General features: G+C 35.7%; 1 protein-coding gene across 1 annotated transcript in view; it reads right to left on the bottom strand.

The window, feature by feature from the left end:
• LOC126481730 (titin) overlaps positions 1–19,871 on the bottom strand; it is a 534,189-nt gene that overhangs the window by 312,961 nt on the left and 201,357 nt on the right. The window contains exons 64-69 of the mRNA XM_050105683.1: positions 18,218–18,404; positions 16,004–16,182; positions 9,406–9,533; positions 8,300–8,474; positions 2,651–2,752; positions 1,565–1,795 (exon numbers count right to left, since the gene is read on the bottom strand). Of these exons, the coding sequence (XP_049961640.1) occupies positions 1,565–1,795; positions 2,651–2,752; positions 8,300–8,474; positions 9,406–9,533; positions 16,004–16,182; positions 18,218–18,404 (1,002 nt within the window). The remainder of the gene's footprint in view (positions 1–1,564; positions 1,796–2,650; positions 2,753–8,299; positions 8,475–9,405; positions 9,534–16,003; positions 16,183–18,217; positions 18,405–19,871) is intronic.

Raw genomic sequence — 19,871 nt, 5'->3', positions numbered from 1 at the left:
TGTTATTACAATGCAATATGGAGGAAACAATGGCTGCACCAACCATAGTGACTTCTCAAAGTCAGACAGTTATTGACAACATTGTTGCCAACATTAGCAGGTCTAACTATGAGTCACATGTAGTCCAAACAGAAATATCTGTTCATTATGGACAGCTGATCTGCCTCTGCAGAAGTAAGAACATAATATGTTAACCAAAACAAACCACCAAAGAAATCAAGAACATCAGTGAAAAAAATAGTAACATCTTCAAGACAGTATTAAGCATGGAAATCTGGAATGAAGCCCAACAGGTGCAGAATGTAAATGAAAAATATCATTCATTTATTAGAACAATTAAACACTAGTTTAATGTCGAATTCCACAAACTAAAGAGACAAGAAAAGGTGCAGGATCGGGTAAAGTGGATTACCCATGAAATAACAGAACTGTGAAGGACGCTGCAGGATCTGAGACAGAGGGATGAAGCTGAAAATTATAAAATGCTACAAAAGAAGTATAGAAAAATAATACAAGAGGCAAAATCAAGAGCAATCAATGCTACCATAATGAACTCAAGAAACAAGGCAAAGGCAGACTGGAATGCAATTAACGGTGAAAGGCAGGAAAAAGCTAGGTCAAACAAAGAAACATATGTCAGATCAATGAAAATAAACAACACAGTCATTACAGATGGTAGAGAAATAGCTAACATACCCAATGATAACTATATAAATGTGGTAAAGAACTTAAAATTGGAAAGAAATAGTCCACAAAAGAAGGTTACTAAGTTATCACAAAAATCAATGAGAAGCATGTTCTTGAAACCAGTCACAGGAGATGAACTGAGGAAAACTATACAGAACCTGAAGTTTAATGTTAACAGCCAGACACAATTGTTGGCTATCCTGATATCAGACAACAAATAAATTTGACACTTTTGTGACCAATTATGAAATGCAATTATTGTCATATAGATCAAAACATAAAGGCAATGTTGGAAAATTGCTGACCCCAAAACCATATTTTTCCTCAAGAACTGAAAGAATGTCTATTTTCATACAATTTCATTTACAATTACCATTTTCACACAATGTCATCAAAAACTGCTGTTATTTCATATGTTGCATATTATTTTTTAAAATCAGATGTTCATATGCCTAACAATATGCCACATCTTTCCTGAAGAAAACACCATAATTTTATGTGCAAATTTTTCATCTCTGTACCATATGTTGACAACTTTTTTGTCACACTGTTGTAACACAATGAGTGAACAATAATATCTTGTAATTAGAAGAATGGTATTAGCTGTTTTCCATAGACAGGATGTATATTCAATAATCTGTTTATTTTAATGGAATACTTTTGCAGAACCAGTGTTGTTGTGCTGGTGACACTCCAGGTGCTACTCTTTGTCTCCTGTCAGTAATCATAGATAACAATGAAGTTAATACACTTTGATCCCCGTTCTCCCACTCAAAAAGGGCTAAGTGTTAATGTACAACTAAGTTTACAAAGATTTCAAATGAGACTAACAGCAAGTGGAGTGTACCAAAATCTGTGAAACAGAGAAATGACTTACCCTGAACACACCAGAATCTTCCATAAACACTTGTCTCAAGATGAGAACTGACTTTGTTCCAAATGTGTGTATTTGAAGATCGGCCGAGCTCTGGATTGGGAAATCCTCCCTGAACCATTTTATTGTTGGAAGTGGATCACCATCAAATTCAACTTCAAATCTAGCCTGCTCTTGCTCAAATACTCTGACAGGCTGTATCTTCTTGGTGAAAAATGGAGGCTTAGCAGGTTTCTGTAACAAAAAAGATGTTTCTTGTAGTTTCTTAAGTATTCTTTAAAATTACCCATCAAGTATTACTAAAGTTTGGTGCATCACAGTGAATCTGAAACACCTTAAATTATTAGAATGCTACAGAAAGAAACAAAATGGTTCTCACAGATATATTATTACTGATCTTTCTCCTAATAAATTCATTCTTTACTCTCTCTGAAACATTCTTAACTATTTTTGTATTGTATTGTCTTTTTCCCCGTAGCTCTCGAGATAGGAACATTTATTTCTAATAACTTAAATTTCACAATCACTGACCACATTATGTTGGCTAAGGCCTCAGTATAGTGTACACAGTTGGTATATTTATTTTACTGGATACATATCAGTTACAGATATTTCAGTCTTTATTTATTTGTTTGTTTTAATTTAGGCAGTAAATAAAATAAAAGTGGCGGTCAACTTGAAAGTTGATTTGAACATGGGTCTATTGAATCTGTGTGCCCTTGTCTGCCTCTGACCTTTGAACTGAGTTAGTTATCCCATTTTAGTTAAACATGGACTCTGAATAATGATGCAACTTTATATTTTTAACATCAACATATCACTTACAAGATGGAAGAAGTGATGAGAAATAAATCCTATTACTCAATGGAGATTAAACACCAGGCCTTTGGATTTGCAGTCTGGCCTCTGTCCACTGAGTCGTACAGGCTTCAATCAACAGCTTCATAAAGAAACTTATATTTAATAATGCTTAAAATGAGTGTCTTTCCTGTATACATGAAAAGTAGAAGAAAAACCTGAAAAATCATTTCTCTCTACTTGACAAAGGACACTTTATGGAAATACAGTAAATAAATGTGTATTCCTTACAACAGGCCCTTGGACAACTCGTTCTTGTGTTTTTGCCTTATGCTCAACTTCAGTTGTTTCTGTGGCTGTAATCTTCCGTGTAATTTCCACATCTCCCTTGACCTGTGAACAACATCAGTTAACTAAATGATATGGTTTATCAAGTGAAAATTGATGTACAAGGAATATATTATGAATTAGTTAGTGTCTGCCAACTCACAAAGAACAAAAGTTATTACAAATGCTACTTGTTAGATATCATGATTTAAAATAAAAGCAGCACTTTACAATGAAATTCAGGGCTGTTGGATGTTCAGAAATCAATCAGGTTCCTTCATTTGGATAAGGAAATAACACTATCCATTTTTCCATCTACTTGATAGGAGTAAAATCAGGAGTGCATGCATAAATAGTGAGATTGTTGTTGTTGTTGTTGTGGTCTTCAGTCCTGAGACTGGTTTGATGCAGCTCTCCATGCTACTCTATCCTGTGCAAGCCTCTTCATCTCCCAGTACCTACTGCAACCTACATCCTTCTGAATCTGCTTAGTGTATTCATCTCTTGGTCTCCCTCTACGATTTTTACTCTCCACGCTGCCCTCCAATACTAAATTGGTGATCCCTTGATGCCTCAGAACATGTCCTACCAACCGATCCCTTCTTCTGGTCAAGTTGTGTGAGATAGAAACATTAAAAAATTATTCATTGTGAAAATATATACTGGGCAGTTCCTAGAGATACATATAAAAAACAGGAAACAACACAGTCAATTCAAATAGACTTGGCCCTCAATTTTTTGTTTCATTCACACAAAGGATGCTGCTGTAAACATATTCTTATGGGCAACCATTTCTCATGTGTATGACAATAAAAATGCTGAACAATAAAAGAAATAGGACTGTTGAGAGTATTATGAGAATAAATACAGCATGTATAATGATATTGGACACAGTAAAAGAAAGGGAATTGGAATGAGAATGTTGCATTATAAATAAAGGAAAAGAAAAGCAAAATTAAATTAGTCAAATCCTGGGAATAATATGTCATAAATAGGGCTGTCTACACTGATTTTGGTTCTCAGTTAATAATTTTAGCCAAATGAGCCCTCCAAACTGCAGTTATCTGACTTCAGTCACTTTCTATATAATTTTGAATAATTCTACAGACAGTGCAGTAAGAAGTACACTGAGCAAAAAATAAAATAAAAATAAATAAAAAATAACAGGAACCAAATAAACAATAAATTTGGCACCTATATTATCATTAACCCATGCTAAGGAGAATCTGTTAAATTCTTTGGATGAAAATCTACTTCCTTCAGTACATGGGTTCTCTTCCTTCAGTACATGGGTTCTCACCATCAAATTAACTTACATTTGCCATCAGAGATTCCAGTTCTAATTCTTAAACTACAGTTCACTAGTATCATATTCCAAATTATTTAAAGAAAAACACACTGAACAGTACATTTTAGCATGAGCTGGTGTATTGAATATTTAATTATCTTCCAAGACTTTCAACTGCCTAAGGGAGAAAGAAAAATTCAAGTTTGTAGGTTTTCCCAGTGAACATGCTGCTTCAAAGTCTCTCAGGCATGCAGCCAGGTTGACTGATCAGTGTAGAACAAATTTTTGAGGATATAACATACCCTTATCACCAGGTTACTCCTGCTGACTGACATCCTGGACCAGTGGGTGTAATATACCATTCATCTCCCCCCTCCAGTCCCCATATATGGGTAGTGTGATGTGCCAGCCATGGTGGTGGGTGTAGCTCATGCTCAGGATTCGAGTAGTGGGCCTCAGTCTGCACTCCACTTTCCTCATGCTTGGTGCTCTGTTTCCAGAGCATCTGAAGAATTTTCAGTGCTGAAGCCTTACACCTGACTAAGCTGAAATCCAGTTTCATTGTTAATGAGGTTCTTATGTACCCATATTTTGATAGCCACCTTGCATATACAATCCCAATAGTGGGATGTGTGTGCAAAATGTTTGTATCTCCGTATTTCATTTGGTGGTTGGTTTCAAGGCAATATTCAGCAATTGCTGATTCTGTAGGCTGCTGGAGGAGAGTATGCCATATGTGTTCCGTGCACCTTTCTTCAATTGTGTGAATGGTATGTCTGACATATGCATTCCCTCGCTCACACTGTACATAATACATTCTAGATTTCTGGAGTCCCAGATCATCTTTTACTGTCCCTAAAAGGGATTCGGTCTTTGCTGACAGGCAGTATACACATTTGATATTTTGTCATTGTAAAATTCTACTGATTTTTCCAGATATGTTGACAATGGATGGAATGTAGGCTACTTCTTTCAGTTGGTCTTCACTGGGTGTTGATTGCGGTATGGTCTTTTGCTTGAAGACACATCAAATTTGGCAGTCGCTATAGTCATTTTACTGGAACACATTCCTGAGGTTTCTTCATCAAAAATCACACAAGCTCTATAGAACAGCATGTTTAGCAGTCCTTCCCTTTGTGACAGGTGATGACAGCTAGAGGCATGAAGATACTGGTCTGTGTGAGTTTTTTTGCAATAGATGCTGTGTCCCAGTGTTCTGTCCAGTTTTCTCCATATCAGAACATCCAAGAATGGCAGCTGACCATTTTGCTCCACCTCCATGGTGAACTAAACTGTGGATAGAGGTCAGTTGTTGCAATAAAACTTGAGAGCTCATCTTTCCTGTGACGCCAAATGACTAACATATGCAACATATCTGTAAAAGGCTGCTAATTTTAATTGTTCTGAGTCTAGTGCCTTGCCCTCATGGCCTTCCATGAACATAATGGTCACCACAGGTGACAGAAGGCTACCCTTTGGCATGTCATCAGACTGTTCATAGTAATGTCTGTCAAAAGGAAATATGTGGATGTGTGGACAAAATCACGAAATTGAATAGTTTAGTGAAAGAGGACCCTAATTTATTTTAAATAAGTTCCAGTGACTCCTTATTGAAAAGAAATTTGGGCTCTCCTTCACCAAACTATTCAGTTTCACGATCATGTCCACATACTTTATTTTTGACAGACGTCACTACAAACAGACTGATGGTGTGCCTATGGGTAGCCTTCTGTCACCTGGCAAAATCAAACAATGGAAAATCCAGGATGGAATGTAACATGTAACAATATTTTGAAAAGGATAATTGCTACTCACCATATAGTGGAAATGCTGAGAGTCACAATAAAAAGACTGTCGCACAATATGCTTTTGGCCAACAAGGGCTTTATGCAGGTATGAGTTGCATTCGCGCGAGTGAGCGTGTGTTGTTTGTGTGTGTGTGTGTGTGTGTGTGTGTGTGTGTGTGTGTGTGTGTGTGTCTGTGTCTGTTGTCTATTTCTGACATAGACCTTGTTGGCTGAAAGCTTTTGTTATGCCTATCTGCGACTCAGCACCTCCGCTATATGGCGAGTAGCAACTATCCTTCTGTCACCCAGCCAATATGTACATGGAAGACTTTGAGGACAAGCCGCTAGAATCAGCACCACAAAAATAGGCAGTCATTTAGAGACATGTTGACAATATGTTCATCATATGGTCTCGCATGGAAGATGAGTTCTCAAGTTTTCTAGCAACACCAGCACACCAGCACACATCCAAATTCAGTTCACCATGGAGGTGGAACAAAACAATCAGCTGCCATTCTTGGATGTTCTGGTATGGAGAAAACTGGACGAAACACTAGAACACAGTGTCTACAGGAAGAAAACCCACATGGACCAGTGCCTTCGCACCTCCAACTGTCATCGCCTGTCACAGAGGGAAGGAGTGCTAAACACGCTGGTCTACAGAGCTTGCATGATCTGCAATGAAGAAAGCCTAAAACTGGAATGAGACCACCACAGAGACATGTTCCAGAAAAACGGCTATAGTGACTGCCAAATTCAATGTGTCTTCAAGCAAAAGACCACATCACAGTCAACACCCAATGATGACCACTCCAAAAAGATATACTACATTTTATGCACAGGCAACATATCTGGAAAAATAGGTAGAATTTTATGATGATAAAAGATCAAACGCGTGTACCACCCACTGGCAAAGACCAAATCCCTTTTAGGGACTGTAAAAGATGACCTGGGACTCCAGAAATCTGGGGTATATTGCATATGAAGTGAATGTCCAAAAGCATGTGTCAGACAAACCATTTGCACAATCGAAGAAAGGTGCATTGAACACAAATGACACACCAATCTCCAGCAGCCTACAAAATCAGCAATTGCTGAACATTGCTTTGCAACCAACAACGAAATGAAATATGAAGATAAAAATTTTGCATAACACATCCCACAATTGGGACTTTCATTACAAGGAAGCTGTCAAAATCTGTCTACATGAGATCCTTTTCAATAAGGTCAATGAATTTCAACTTAGTCAAGTGTGGGCTCAAGCACTTAAAATTCTACAAACACAGTGGAACAGAGCACTGAGCATGGCATAGGCAGAGCATAGACAGAGGCTTACTGCTCAACTCCTGAGTGTGGGCTACAGCCATCACCACGGCCGCACATCGTGTGATTCACATACAGTGTCAGCGAAGGGAAGAGATGACCGATATATATATTGCACCCACTGGTCCAGGATGTCAGTCAGCAGGAGTAACCTGATGAAGGTGCATCACAAAAATTTGTTCTACAGCGATCAATCAATTCAACTTCTTGCCCAAGAGACTTACAAGCAAATAAAGTGCAAGTTTATATCTAAATATGGACTAGTTACCTATTTTTCAGATAATGCTTTCTTACAGGTCCTAAATCAATTTTGAATTGGAAAAAAAGCTTTTAGTGATAAATTTATGTTCATTTTCATATAAGTCTATCAAACTTTAACAGACTAAAAAGCTCATATCTTTTATGCAAAAACTGTGAAATAAATAAATACAACTAATTAAAAATTAAAGAAAAAAATTAATGTTATCAACATTAAAGACAGAAAAGGCAACCACACTTTGCACTCACCAAATATGGAACTGCTGAGTAAGACTGACAGTTTTATACAATGTTCTTTGCTAGTACAAAGGCAAAAATGAAACATGAAATAAAGAGCTCATGTTGTAGGGAAGAAAACATTGCTCCAAACGTCATATCACAAGAGACACAATTTGTAAAATAGCACTTGCATATAACTAGTTACTTCTAACTGTTCTCCTGCATCTTGTGGGTCTCCTAAGTTAGTGTTTGTTACAACTTCACATTCCTTTAACATTTTGGTTTTCTGTAGTTAAAATCACCATGGATCACATTCACTACCCTTTATTATTGTCATGTGTATCTATCTATTTGTTATGTGTATTTTACAGCTATATCTCTGTGTGTTATTCTTGCTTCAAAATAATCGATTTTTGAAGAGATAATTTAACTGGATACATAATTTACTCACCAACTGGCAGCAGGATAACACACATATAAAAGATATTAAAGTTTGCAAGCTTTCAGAGCCAGTGGCTCCATCTTCTAGCAGCACAGCTGAAGGGGAAGAAGGGTGAAATAAAAAGACTGGTGAGGTTTAAGAAAAGGTGTAGAGCTTGAAAAAGTTGCCCAGATCTCTGTATCATGGGAGACTTACTTAACAGAATGACAGGTAGGTTTTTTATCTATCTACTTAGATTAATGTATGTGTGTTTGTTGCTGTCACTTAATGAATAACCATACTTCCTACTGCCTCACCTCTTTCTGTGTTTGTTTTTGTTTGGCTACATGCACTTCTCGTGCATGAATAGCTGACTCTGATGGCTCAGGTGGCAAACTCGGAATTGTTTTGGAATCAACAACTGTTTCTGATGTATGTTTAGTTGGTCGTCGAGACGTTACCCAGGCTGGTTTTTCTTCTTCTTTTTCATCTCTGCAATCAAAAATTCTTATAATAGTGCAGCAAGAAAAACATGTGCCTTTGTAAATAATGATTTTAGAATTTGTTACAGTTCTTCTTTGAAAATATCAAAAGACAAACATTAAAGTGGTTGGTTGCTCTGATCCCCATTAATTTCTGCTTCAATCTGGAAACACTCTATTGTACCAGACTGAAAGCTAGGAAACAGATACTGACAGAACTGAGGATGTGAGGGCAGGTTGTGAGTCGTGCCTGAACAGCTTAGACAGCATGTGCACTGTCCGGAAGATGCTAGGTTCTGGTTTGAGTCCCAGTTTCGCACACATTATTAATCTCCCCAATTTCAAAATAGTGCACACTCACTCTGTTGCAAAATGAAAGATCCATTCTGGATCAATCTCCAAGACTCTAGCTAGGCAATTAACCTGTAATAGCCTTTATTCCAGGAGTGCTAGCCCGACAAGATGTCCAGAAGAGCTTCTGTGAACCTTGAAAAGTTGGGAATTAGAAAAATAATACCGGCAGAAGTAAAGAGGTGAGAGTTGGACATGAGTCATGCTTAGCTAACTCAGTCAGTAAGAGTGGTGACTGTGAAAAGCGAGGTCCCATGTTTGAGTCACAATGTGGCACACAGTCTTAATCTGCCAGGAATCTCTTACCACAAACATTTTCCTCTATTACATTTTCTTCTGACTGTGAAATTAAAATAGCATTGTGACTGGCAGATTAAAGTGGGAGAAAATAAGCGTTGCTAGTAGAGATGCAGTGTTACTACTAACTGTGCGACGTGAAGTTGTGGACTCTTTTCTCAACACTCAACAAAATTTCTGATTACCAAATATTAAGTTTCTAATTTATTTTTAAGCAGAACACAAATTAAACTGAATATGGAACCATGGTCATACAACAACTTATGCACTTCTATCAGACATGGATAACTTACAGTTTTTGCTCATAGCTCTGAGCCATTCCCTTGGCTACTGTTTTGGCCACAACTTTTTCTCCAGGTATAGCAAATTGATGTGATGCTTCCCGCAAACGAGTTTCCTTGATTACTTGCTCTTCTTCAAGCTGCAATATATAAAAGCAGGTAGTGAACACTCATTTCCCACACAAAAAATCTAATTTGTGTCATTTAATGTTAAAATCATTAGATCTATACACTGACATAGCTGTTGTTGACTAATGCAGACAGGACATATGCTGTGTTCAACAACATACAGACCTGAAATAAGCTGCCCTTTGGCATTCTACAGGGTTCCCCAGGAGATATGGTCAATTTTCAAGGATACAACAGAAGCACCCATTTGATGCAAAAAAACTTCCTATGGACAATCCCCTATTCTGAATGGTTTCCAAGATAGAATACATATAATGTAGATTTGTTTATGGGCAAGTGATGCACACATACGTGTATTACCCTAATCACTGGATTATTCATGGTAGTAACTGGCCACCAAGATTTCCAGACTTTATGCCATTAGATACTTGTTTATGAGGTTGGAAGAAGCCTGAAATGTACAAATGAATGGTAAATATCCACATAAACTGCTTGGTCGCATCATGGATGCTGCTACCCTCATTAAAAAAACATGCAGGGACACTGCATGACAAGTGACACATGTTCTTTCCACGAATGCACAAATGCATTGATATTCAAACATTTGTTGTAAACTGTACAACAGCTGCAATGTGGCATAAATGATACTGATTAGAGGCAAATGTATTAAAAAAAAAAAAGGTGTCATGATTACTAACTGTTGTACATGCGCTCATGAGTAAACCTGACAATGTACTCAATAATACATAAAATGAATAATGATGTACATTAAATGTATACTATCTCAGAAAATATTCAGAACGGGGCATATGTCCATATGAAGTTTTCTTTGCTTCAGATGATTATTTCTGTCATATCACTGAATACTCACTACTCCTCCTGTGACACCATGTATATTGTGCTTCAACTTGCTTATATAATTACCTCAAAACATTTGGAAACTTATTGTAAATCCCTATTATTCAAACACTTACATCCACATCCCCCCAAAGCATTCAACTTTGAATTGTGCACTCTGGTGCATGTTCTCAAACCCTTTAGTGAGCGTTCTGCTACATGCTTCTCTGGGAAACTTGTTTAAGAACTCTCTATGGGCAGACACAGTAACTTCTAGAGACTTAAAATAATGCACACAGAAGGTTTTTAGCAACATTGAGAGGAAAAAATAAATCACATGGAATAACAATTACAATATGAGATGAGCATGAAAGTGTAAGGATTCACAAGAATTCCCAAGAACTGTCCCTTTTTTTGATCAGTTTGTGAACAGTTAAATTATTGTGGAAGAGGAAGATACTATAATGTCATATCTTTTGTCATTCTCCAGATTTCTTTATTAAGGCTTACAAAGGTACAATGCATCAACTTATGTTTAAGAAAGGACATGTCTTTCCTTTTCCAAAATTCTCACTTTTCTTGAATGAATGTCACTGGGACAGACACCAACACATTACTTATTACTTGTCTCTAGTCCAATTTGGACAGCCACATTCTATCATCAGTTACAAAGCTGACTACTGGTTTCCACATGCCAGAAAAAAAAAATCATCAAGCATATGTTGTCTGAACTTCAAATGATGATGCTGAAACATGTGTTTCCACTAAATTATGTGGTGAGATGTCTATTGGTTAAAATTTTCTTGTTTTGCAGATTCATTATAAGACAGCAGAACATCCGAAGCGAACAATGGATGTGGTGGTAAATGCAGCAAGCATCCACTGAAAGTATTCACTGAGCACAAAATGTGATTCCTTCTGTAGAGGCAGTACTGGACACACAGAAAGTCTGCCATCTAAGTGGAAATTTCTGTCATCCCTGAATTTGTTGAAAGACCACAGCTACAGAAGGAAAATAATTGCAAAATATCAAACGTAATCATTCAAGACTCTGACTCAGGTACACTTAAAAACTGTAAAAAATCATCTACTGGAAAGGCATTCATTCTACTCTTGTTTTATCTCTGCAGCTGACACAGAATACTGTGTAAGAAACAATGGAGAGATGATAGTTCCAACAATAGATTAAACTGACATACTTTAAAGTGCAACTACAGAGTGGAAAAAATCAATACTCTGAGAGCAGTCTCTCATAATATCCAAGAAGAAAATATTTTGTAAACAATCAAAGCAATCAAGAATTCTCTAAAAACGTGAACACAGACATATAGCAGTATAATATTCACAACCAGTGATTAGAGTTAAGTGACAAATAGGAAAAAGTAATGGCAGTTATACAATGCACAACTACCAAATTCTGCAGCTTCCATGTCTAGAGACAACAAGAAGAAGGAAGAATAAAGAAACCTATACATATTCCATTTCGTTGTTATGCACATCATTAAGATGATGTTAACCTTATAGACATAATAAATTTATACTGAATTTGTAATCATATAGAAATGTCATTTGTGGCAATTTACAAAATGGAAATAGTGTTCAAAATTATCTGTGTTTGCAATCACATAAATGTACCAATAAAATATTTGAAATTTAAGATTTCTGACTTTCTATTTTGAATATACTATAGTAAACAGTTTCACACAAAAAGAACATAAGATGTAATCTCCTTACATGGTGTATCACATAGCAGGTAAATATATCTTCGTTTGCTGATACTGAGTCACAAGGAAATAAGTGTTTCATCTTACACTCACTGTGGCACATCATAGAACGTCACACAGCTTTAAATTTGAAGAAATGTGTTTTGGTTTCAAGTTAACCTCTTGACAAAAGTTTTATGATTTATCACAAGTACAGCAATGTACAAATTGACAATGATATTTAGATGTCTTATGTGGAGAAATAACAAAATAGTACCAAAAAGAACCTTCTGTTTTGGTGAAACACACACACCCGCAAATAAAAAGGATACTGCTCATTTTAAGTGATCATGTATATTTATTTACAAAGCAATATTTGCTTATTCCTAGCTTAAGTTTCATTTAATGGTTGTTGCAAAAGAGAAGCTTAAATCAGACTAGGCTTTCCCAAACAACTAGCCTTTATCAACATCTACATCAACATCTACACACTTCAAACAACTGTGAAGTGGATGGCAGAGGGTATGTCCCATTGTACCAGTTATTAGAGTTTCTTCTCATTCCATTCACATACTGAGCATGGGAATAATGTTTTTTAAATGCCCCTGTGTGTGCTGTAATTAATCTAATCTTGTCATTAGGATCCCTATGTACATGATAAGTAAGGGGTTACAGTATAGTCCTGGAATCATCGTTTAAAGCTGCTACTTGAAATTTTGTAAGTAGGCTTTCTACAGTGTATGTCTGTCTCCAAGAGTCCACCATTCAATTTCTTCGGCATCTCTGTGACACTCTCCCACTAGCCAGATAAACCTGTAACCATTTGTGCTGCCCTTCACTATATAAGTTCAATATCTCCTGTTAGTCCTATTAGATGTAGGTCCCGCACATTTCTAGCAATAGTTTAGAAATAAATGTCAGCTTAAAGTATAGGTTTTTTTTCTTTCTACCAATTATTCCGAATCCACTTACAGACCTCATGTATAAATTTCTGTGAAGAATCATAAAGAACCATATTTCTTCTTACACAGTGTACTACTGAACCTGTGGTGAAAATTGTTTACCGCAATTTTCTTCTCTGAGTTGTATTTACATGTTCCAACATTGTACTCTTTTCTACGTGGCGCAATTGTTGTTTTAATGTACTTGAAAGGTTTCTGTCGGCATGTGAAATATATAAGAAATTATTTATTACATTTCAGTTCACCAACTTCGAAATAATTGTATTAATTAGCTTTCATTTGACTCCTGAGATGCTCAGAACCAGAAAATCTTGCTTAGCTGTAGCTGAAAAGAAATATTCACAATTTACCTAACAAATGTAATTTAACAGATAACTGTTTATGTGTAAGTCCTACAAGGTGCCAATCTGGTTTAAGACTGAGGATAAAAGTGCAGATAATATAGAAACACAAAAATCGAGAGAAGATAGATTGAGCACAGAAATACATAGAAATTAAGAGGTTCTATGAGAAAATGATGTGGAATTACATAATTAATTAGAGAATGGGGCAGCAAAGAAACTGCATATGTAGATAGTCTGATTTAATTTTAGACACACTACAACAGTCAAGAAGAGTAAGAAAAATCTATGCAAAACATCAACAGTGTGGGAGGAAAGGGTGTGGAAGGGGGAAGAAAGGAGGGGGGAGCATGTAACAGTTGCTTTGAGGGTAACAAGTTCCTACTGAAAACAAAGCATTGTACTACTGATTAGTCTCCTCATTTGTCAAACACAAAGAGCATCAGCTTTTCAATAGCAAAGTCTGCAAAGTAAGAATTAGTAAGATGATGTGCTTCTTCTCCACGTCAACAATTCACTTAAAAGCGAAAATGGAATGACAAATACAAGGCAAACCTTACACATTTTTTCCAAATTTGATTGCATCAGCAACTGTTATTGTTTCAACCATCAATCCTAAAAATGGTTTAATTGTATCTTCCAGTTCTGTCACCTTCCAGCTACCCTTTTCATTTTAGTATGACTACTGCATCCTACATCAACACTCTACATTATATATTCGAATTTAGGGCTGCCCCTGCATTTCTTTCCTTCAATCGCCTGCTCAACATCAGTTTGTGACAACAACTCATGTTGTAACATGTGTCCAGTCATTCTATCTCTTCAATACATTATGGTCTTTACGATGTTTTTCTTCATCCTCATTCATTGATTGCAGGGTGTCCTTGCTCCTTTCTCAATCACTCCACAATGTCTTCAGCAATCTCCTGCAACACCACATTTCAAAGGCTTCTAATTGCATCATTTCTGTATTTCCCATTATTCATATTTTGCACCCATACAGACTTGTTCTCCAAACATAGCTTCATATTAAGTTTTCAATTTTTGTATTTGTCTCATGACATCTATTCTACATAATCTGCTCTCATTTTGCTAAATTTGTGGTAAACTCCATTTCTGTGTGACTTATATTGTTGCTGGTCACTTTCAAGATTTTGTAAATTTTCATCACTCTATTTATTCTAGTATCTTATATGTCACCTACAGCTGCTTTCATTCTGCCTTCTTCAGTCTTACAACACTTTCTGCTGCATATACTACACCTCTTTAAAACACAATTCCATTGACTTTCCATACCAATGACTCTTTGAAGGCTTATTGTTTCTTTTATCAAGTCTATTTCCCAGGCAGTTTGAATTTCTGGTCCCTTCACCTTCTCTAGTTGATAATGTTTCAGCTGATTTCTTTTGATTTCTTGATTTTCATCTGGCTTTTAATTAGCACTAGTTTATGGTCATGATCAATTTTAGCAGCCCTATAACTTACACTGAATTTTTATTTTACCAAAATATAGTCAATCTGATAACTATTTGTTCCCCTGGCATCTTCCACACACATTTCGAAAAATTTTATTCTCAACAACAATCTTATGTCCAGTACAGAATTTTTTAAATGTTTCTTCCTTTTAAATTTGCTTGGGAATACAGACCTCACATGCAATTCAAAATGTTTGTTGTGTATCAATTGAACAAAATTTTCTTGTCTTCCTAGCATTGACATTTTGGAGTGTATCCTCCATAATTTGGAGAACATATATGGTACTCTCCTTCCATCTTCTGGCCTTGGACCTTCTGAGTACTTTACCAGACAGAGAGCACCTGTCTTCCGAAATATTATGCACTCATTGTGATCTGACTTGGTAAGAAAGCTAAGAAGATATTAATGCAAGGCTGAAATCTTCCTGCTATTTTCCCTTTATTGCCTTCAATAATTAGTGCACTTCAGTCTTCCATTATGATTAAATGTCTCATCCTCTTTGACCCATTAATATGAACATACACTTCTCTAATTTCATTGTCACGTACATGTGTGGTTAGCATGTACACTTACATATTATAATATCTGTATAATATCCATTCAATTTCACTATCAACAATCTTTTTCTTTGCTGTAGATAGCACTTCACTGTCAATTTGTGTTTTCAGCCTCAGCAGTCACAGAGAGAGTTTATTTGTGTGTGAGTTGTGCATGTGTCAATATATGTGCTCTCTACTTTAGAACAAGGCTTTTTGGCTGAAAGCTCAAATGTACAGCAGTCCTTTTGTTGCATCTGCCTCAGACTCAAAGTCTCTCTATGTGGTGAGAAGAAGTCTATTCTTTCCATAATATTGTCTTATTCCATCTGGGATTTTTCATGGTTTAACTTTTCCTTCCTTTCAGATTCTTACTACTGTTCTTGTACTATCTTCTTTACTGGCACATTACTAATACTGATGCAGAGGCTAAGAAGAAAAAATTAACTGCAGTTAATGGAAAGGGATTTGGAGAAGCTGTTGTGTAATCTCAATTAACTTAGTGTAGCAAAAAATTTTTCAAATGAGCTAAACTGCACAACACTATCATTGAATAAAAACTGAATACTTAAAATTTAGGAATTTTCAGGTGTACACCTGAAAATCCAACATAATGGTTTACCAACCTCTTTCAGTTTGGAATAATAATCTTCACCCTTCTTCTTCTTTACTGTTTGCTGCCATTCAGTTTCAGTCTCAGTAGAAACTTTCTTCTGATGTTCACTGATGTCCACATGTTGGAGCTGAGCCCTTTCCAGTTCAATGCGCTCTTTCTGATACTGAGTGAGATCATAGTCATACCATGCTGTAGCACAAAAAATAGTAATTAATAATGATTGTTATTATGGCAAGTAGCTGCCTACCTTCAAGTTCTTATAGTTTCACACATGCTTATTGATAATAGCATGACTGAACATAACATTGTGCATGAAACAGAAACGAAGTGCATTTTTCTTTTTTTTTTTTTTTTTTTTTTTTTTTTTCAAGTTACTTATAATTATGTCAAAAAAATTATTAAGCTTTGATCATGTCAACAATTTGCTTTTATGTACTGTATTGACCATTTAAAAAATCTCATCCATGCTGGCAAGTCACAATTCAACAATTAAAAATTGAGGTGAAACAAAAGAAACTAAATAAAATACTGATGCTTAATAAGAGTGCAATACATAACATAGTGACCTAATAGCAAAAGGAATGACCGAAACCAGGCTGTTTATAAAGCCAGTATTTCATTTGTCTTATGCACTAAACATGGAAGTTATATTTCCATTTTCAGATAAACAAATAAACAATACAGAAGATTTTTTTTTTTTTTTTAATTTCCAGTCAGAAGAATTACTTAGTGGCATGCAAAGATATAAGAAATTAATGCAGACATATTTATTTTATTAGTCATGCATTAACAAAAATAGTTAAGAAAAGTAATTCAAAGCAGAAATTCAAGGAAACGGCATTTTAAATGTTAGTCCTGGATAGGTCTTATTGTTGAAATAAGAATTCAGTAAAACAAACAGATTTCACAGTGAGGTAATATCCTACACATACGTTAGGCTTGCTCTGTCAGTGCCTTTATAGATATTCAGAGATGAAAGGAAATTGTTTTACTGAATGTAAGTCAAAAATCGTCAACATATATATCTGAATTAAAACAGGAAGAAATGATAAGAAGTAACATAAGAGGTAAAATGTGAAAAAAACTGTAAAAAGCAACATAAAAAACTAATGTCATCAAAAAACACCATACCTTATCATCTCCTCTTTTGGTAGCATGAAGATAAACAAAGATGTCACTTTGGTCTTTATTCTGAGACCACTGCCGAAGCGGTCCACCAAGGCCAACCATAAAAGCGAAGCAGGCACAGAGGAATAGGATGTAGGTGTGGGATATGGTCTTTGTGTCAATGTCACAGGTGTCTAGTGTCAGCAGTTGTCTGTCATTTGTATTAGTGTTAGTAAAAATAGCTTCTGGAAGTGCAATCCATTAATATGAATACACTTTTTGTCTTTTTATGCCATTAAATAATAAATGAGACGAGGTACCACAAACAAAAAAAGATATTTAAAATTACTCATCTCATATTACATTTCTGTGTTGTATAATATTAAAAACAACTATTTTAGTTTATTTGTTTGCTCACTGAAACAACAATAACAATTCATTTCCACAAAGCCCTCTCCAACTCCAGTCAAATCACTGGCAAGGGGCATCGTTGATAGAAAATAAGTAATTTTTCAATAATAACTCAAAAGATGAAGTCATGATAAAAGTAAAGAACTGTTCAAGTCTATTGGTTGGGAAATACAACTTGCTATGTCAGCACCGATTGTACTCATGTTTTAATGGAGTGCACTACCTCTGTAATGTTTTGTAAAAGAAAAAGAGAGAGAGAGAGTGAATAGCAGTGTAACACATGTGTCAGTAATGGCTGTGGATTTAGTGTGATTAGATGCATTTATGTCAACTTGTGGTTTATCTGACATGTTTTTTTCTAGTTTTTCAGTAAAGCTTCATTTATGTATATTGTTTAGTAATTATACTGTAACACATAAGAAAACTTATATTTACTCTTACAATACTTCAGAAAACCTTCACAATAATCTGAAAGAAAGAAATACTTTGCAGTAGACCGAAAGTACTATTATCAGCATGTTTGAAAAGTAAATTCCTTGCTGTGCTCTCCTTCTTTGCAGACAGTATTAAAATATCATAATGCAAGTACAATATTTTGCATATCAAGCTTCAGAACTACATTTTCAATGTGTTTCCACTTTATCTAAACTCAAACTTTTGTACCAAAAACATAATGGAAAAACAATAATAAAATTCTATGACTTACGTCGTGGTGAGTTCTTTAGTACTCCACGGTAATCATCCATACGTGCTTTCACAGTAAGTTCCGTAGTAGCTATTGCTTCTCCCACTGAGTTGCGAGCAATAATCTCAATCTTGCCATGGTCATATTGTCGTGTCTTGGGAATATCCAAGTGCCACATACCATCATACGTCAGTCGGTAGCGAGTACCCTGAAAATTACAGATTATGTTGCTGTATATAACAACTGGCTATGCTTCTGAGACAGTTTTATTGAGCTTCCATTTCCTTGAGCTGCTTCATTATTTAGCAGACTCTTGCCTTATTTATCAGACCTGTATGTATAGTAATACCAAAAGTGAACAACATGTTTCACAATGCAGCAATATTTCTTTTTTTGTAAGTAATAAGAGAGGTAAACTTTTATTTACAGCAATTTCACCTGTTACAACAGAAAATGAATGTTTCATTGTGTTAGTTACTTCACTTAACAAAAACGGGAAAATGAGATGAATTAAATATTGTGTGCACAAGAAAGTTTCATGAGGTGATGGTAGAAGTTTCAAGTTGGAAGTCTTTTTAATATAAAAATTAATGAAAAATGTAAAAATACTATAAATTTAGTGGATGCCATGACAATGATCAAATTTTCTTTTAAGATGTGCTCTATAGCTTTTCTTCTTCTTCTTCTTCTTCTTCTCATTCTTCTTCTTTTGTTTCACCTGACTTTTGGGGTACATTAAATCAATCCAATTTAACGCTCTGTGCCTTTCTGTTAACCCAGTATTGTCTCATTCTTTCTGATCTCACTTTCCTTTTTTCTTCAGAGACTTGGATTATTCGATTGGTTTTGATTTTGACTTGGAACATCTCTTTCTTGCCTTTCGTTAGCCTTTCGTATGGTACGTGTGAGTATATTTTATGTGATTTCGAGTTCTCTTAAATCCTTCTCCATGTCCTAAAACCAGTTGGACTGGGTTTCATTGTTGCAGATGTATTCAAAAAATATATATTTTTTTTTTCATCTATTTGATTTCATTCTCAGGAAGTGTCAATAAAAAACAATTCTTCTTTTCCTCGTTGTGTTTGAGAGTTTTTTGGTAATTTGGTAAAGGGTTTTATTCCTGATGTGGATTAGTTTGTTGTTGTGGAATCTGGGTTAAGGATTGTACTTATTATGTTCCTTCTTTGATCTCCTGCCTCTCAACTGGACCATGGTTGATGGTGGGCAATGTTTTGGCTACATACAGGGCTTCCTGTTTGATTATTGTGTTATAATGTCTTATTTTTACATTGTACGAGAGGGATTTTTTGTTATATGTGTTTTTGGTGAGTTGGAACTTTTACTTCATCTAGATTCCATTGCCTTTTTCTTGAGGACATTCCAGCTGATTCATTCTCCAAGATATCTGAATTCTTTGGCAATCTCTATTTCTTCTTTTCCCATTTCAAAATGCTATGGTGACTTTTTTTCCATTATCTTGGTCTTTTTGCAGGAGATTTTGAGACATACTTTTTCTGCTTGTTTTTGTAGTTAGAGGGCGTGTTCTTTAGTTTCTTCCCAGGTCTGGGTTAGTAGGGGTATATCATCTGCATAGGCTAGACAATTGACTTTGATGCCTTTTTTTTCTTCCTAGACAGTTTCCACAATGGATCTCCATATTCCGCTCTCCGACTAA

The sequence above is a fragment of the Schistocerca serialis genome, chromosome 5, assembly GCF_023864345.2.
Source record: "Schistocerca serialis cubense isolate TAMUIC-IGC-003099 chromosome 5, iqSchSeri2.2, whole genome shotgun sequence".
Taxonomy (NCBI): Eukaryota; Metazoa; Arthropoda; class Insecta; order Orthoptera; family Acrididae; genus Schistocerca; species Schistocerca serialis.
This window is presented reverse-complemented; position numbering and strand designations above follow the sequence as displayed.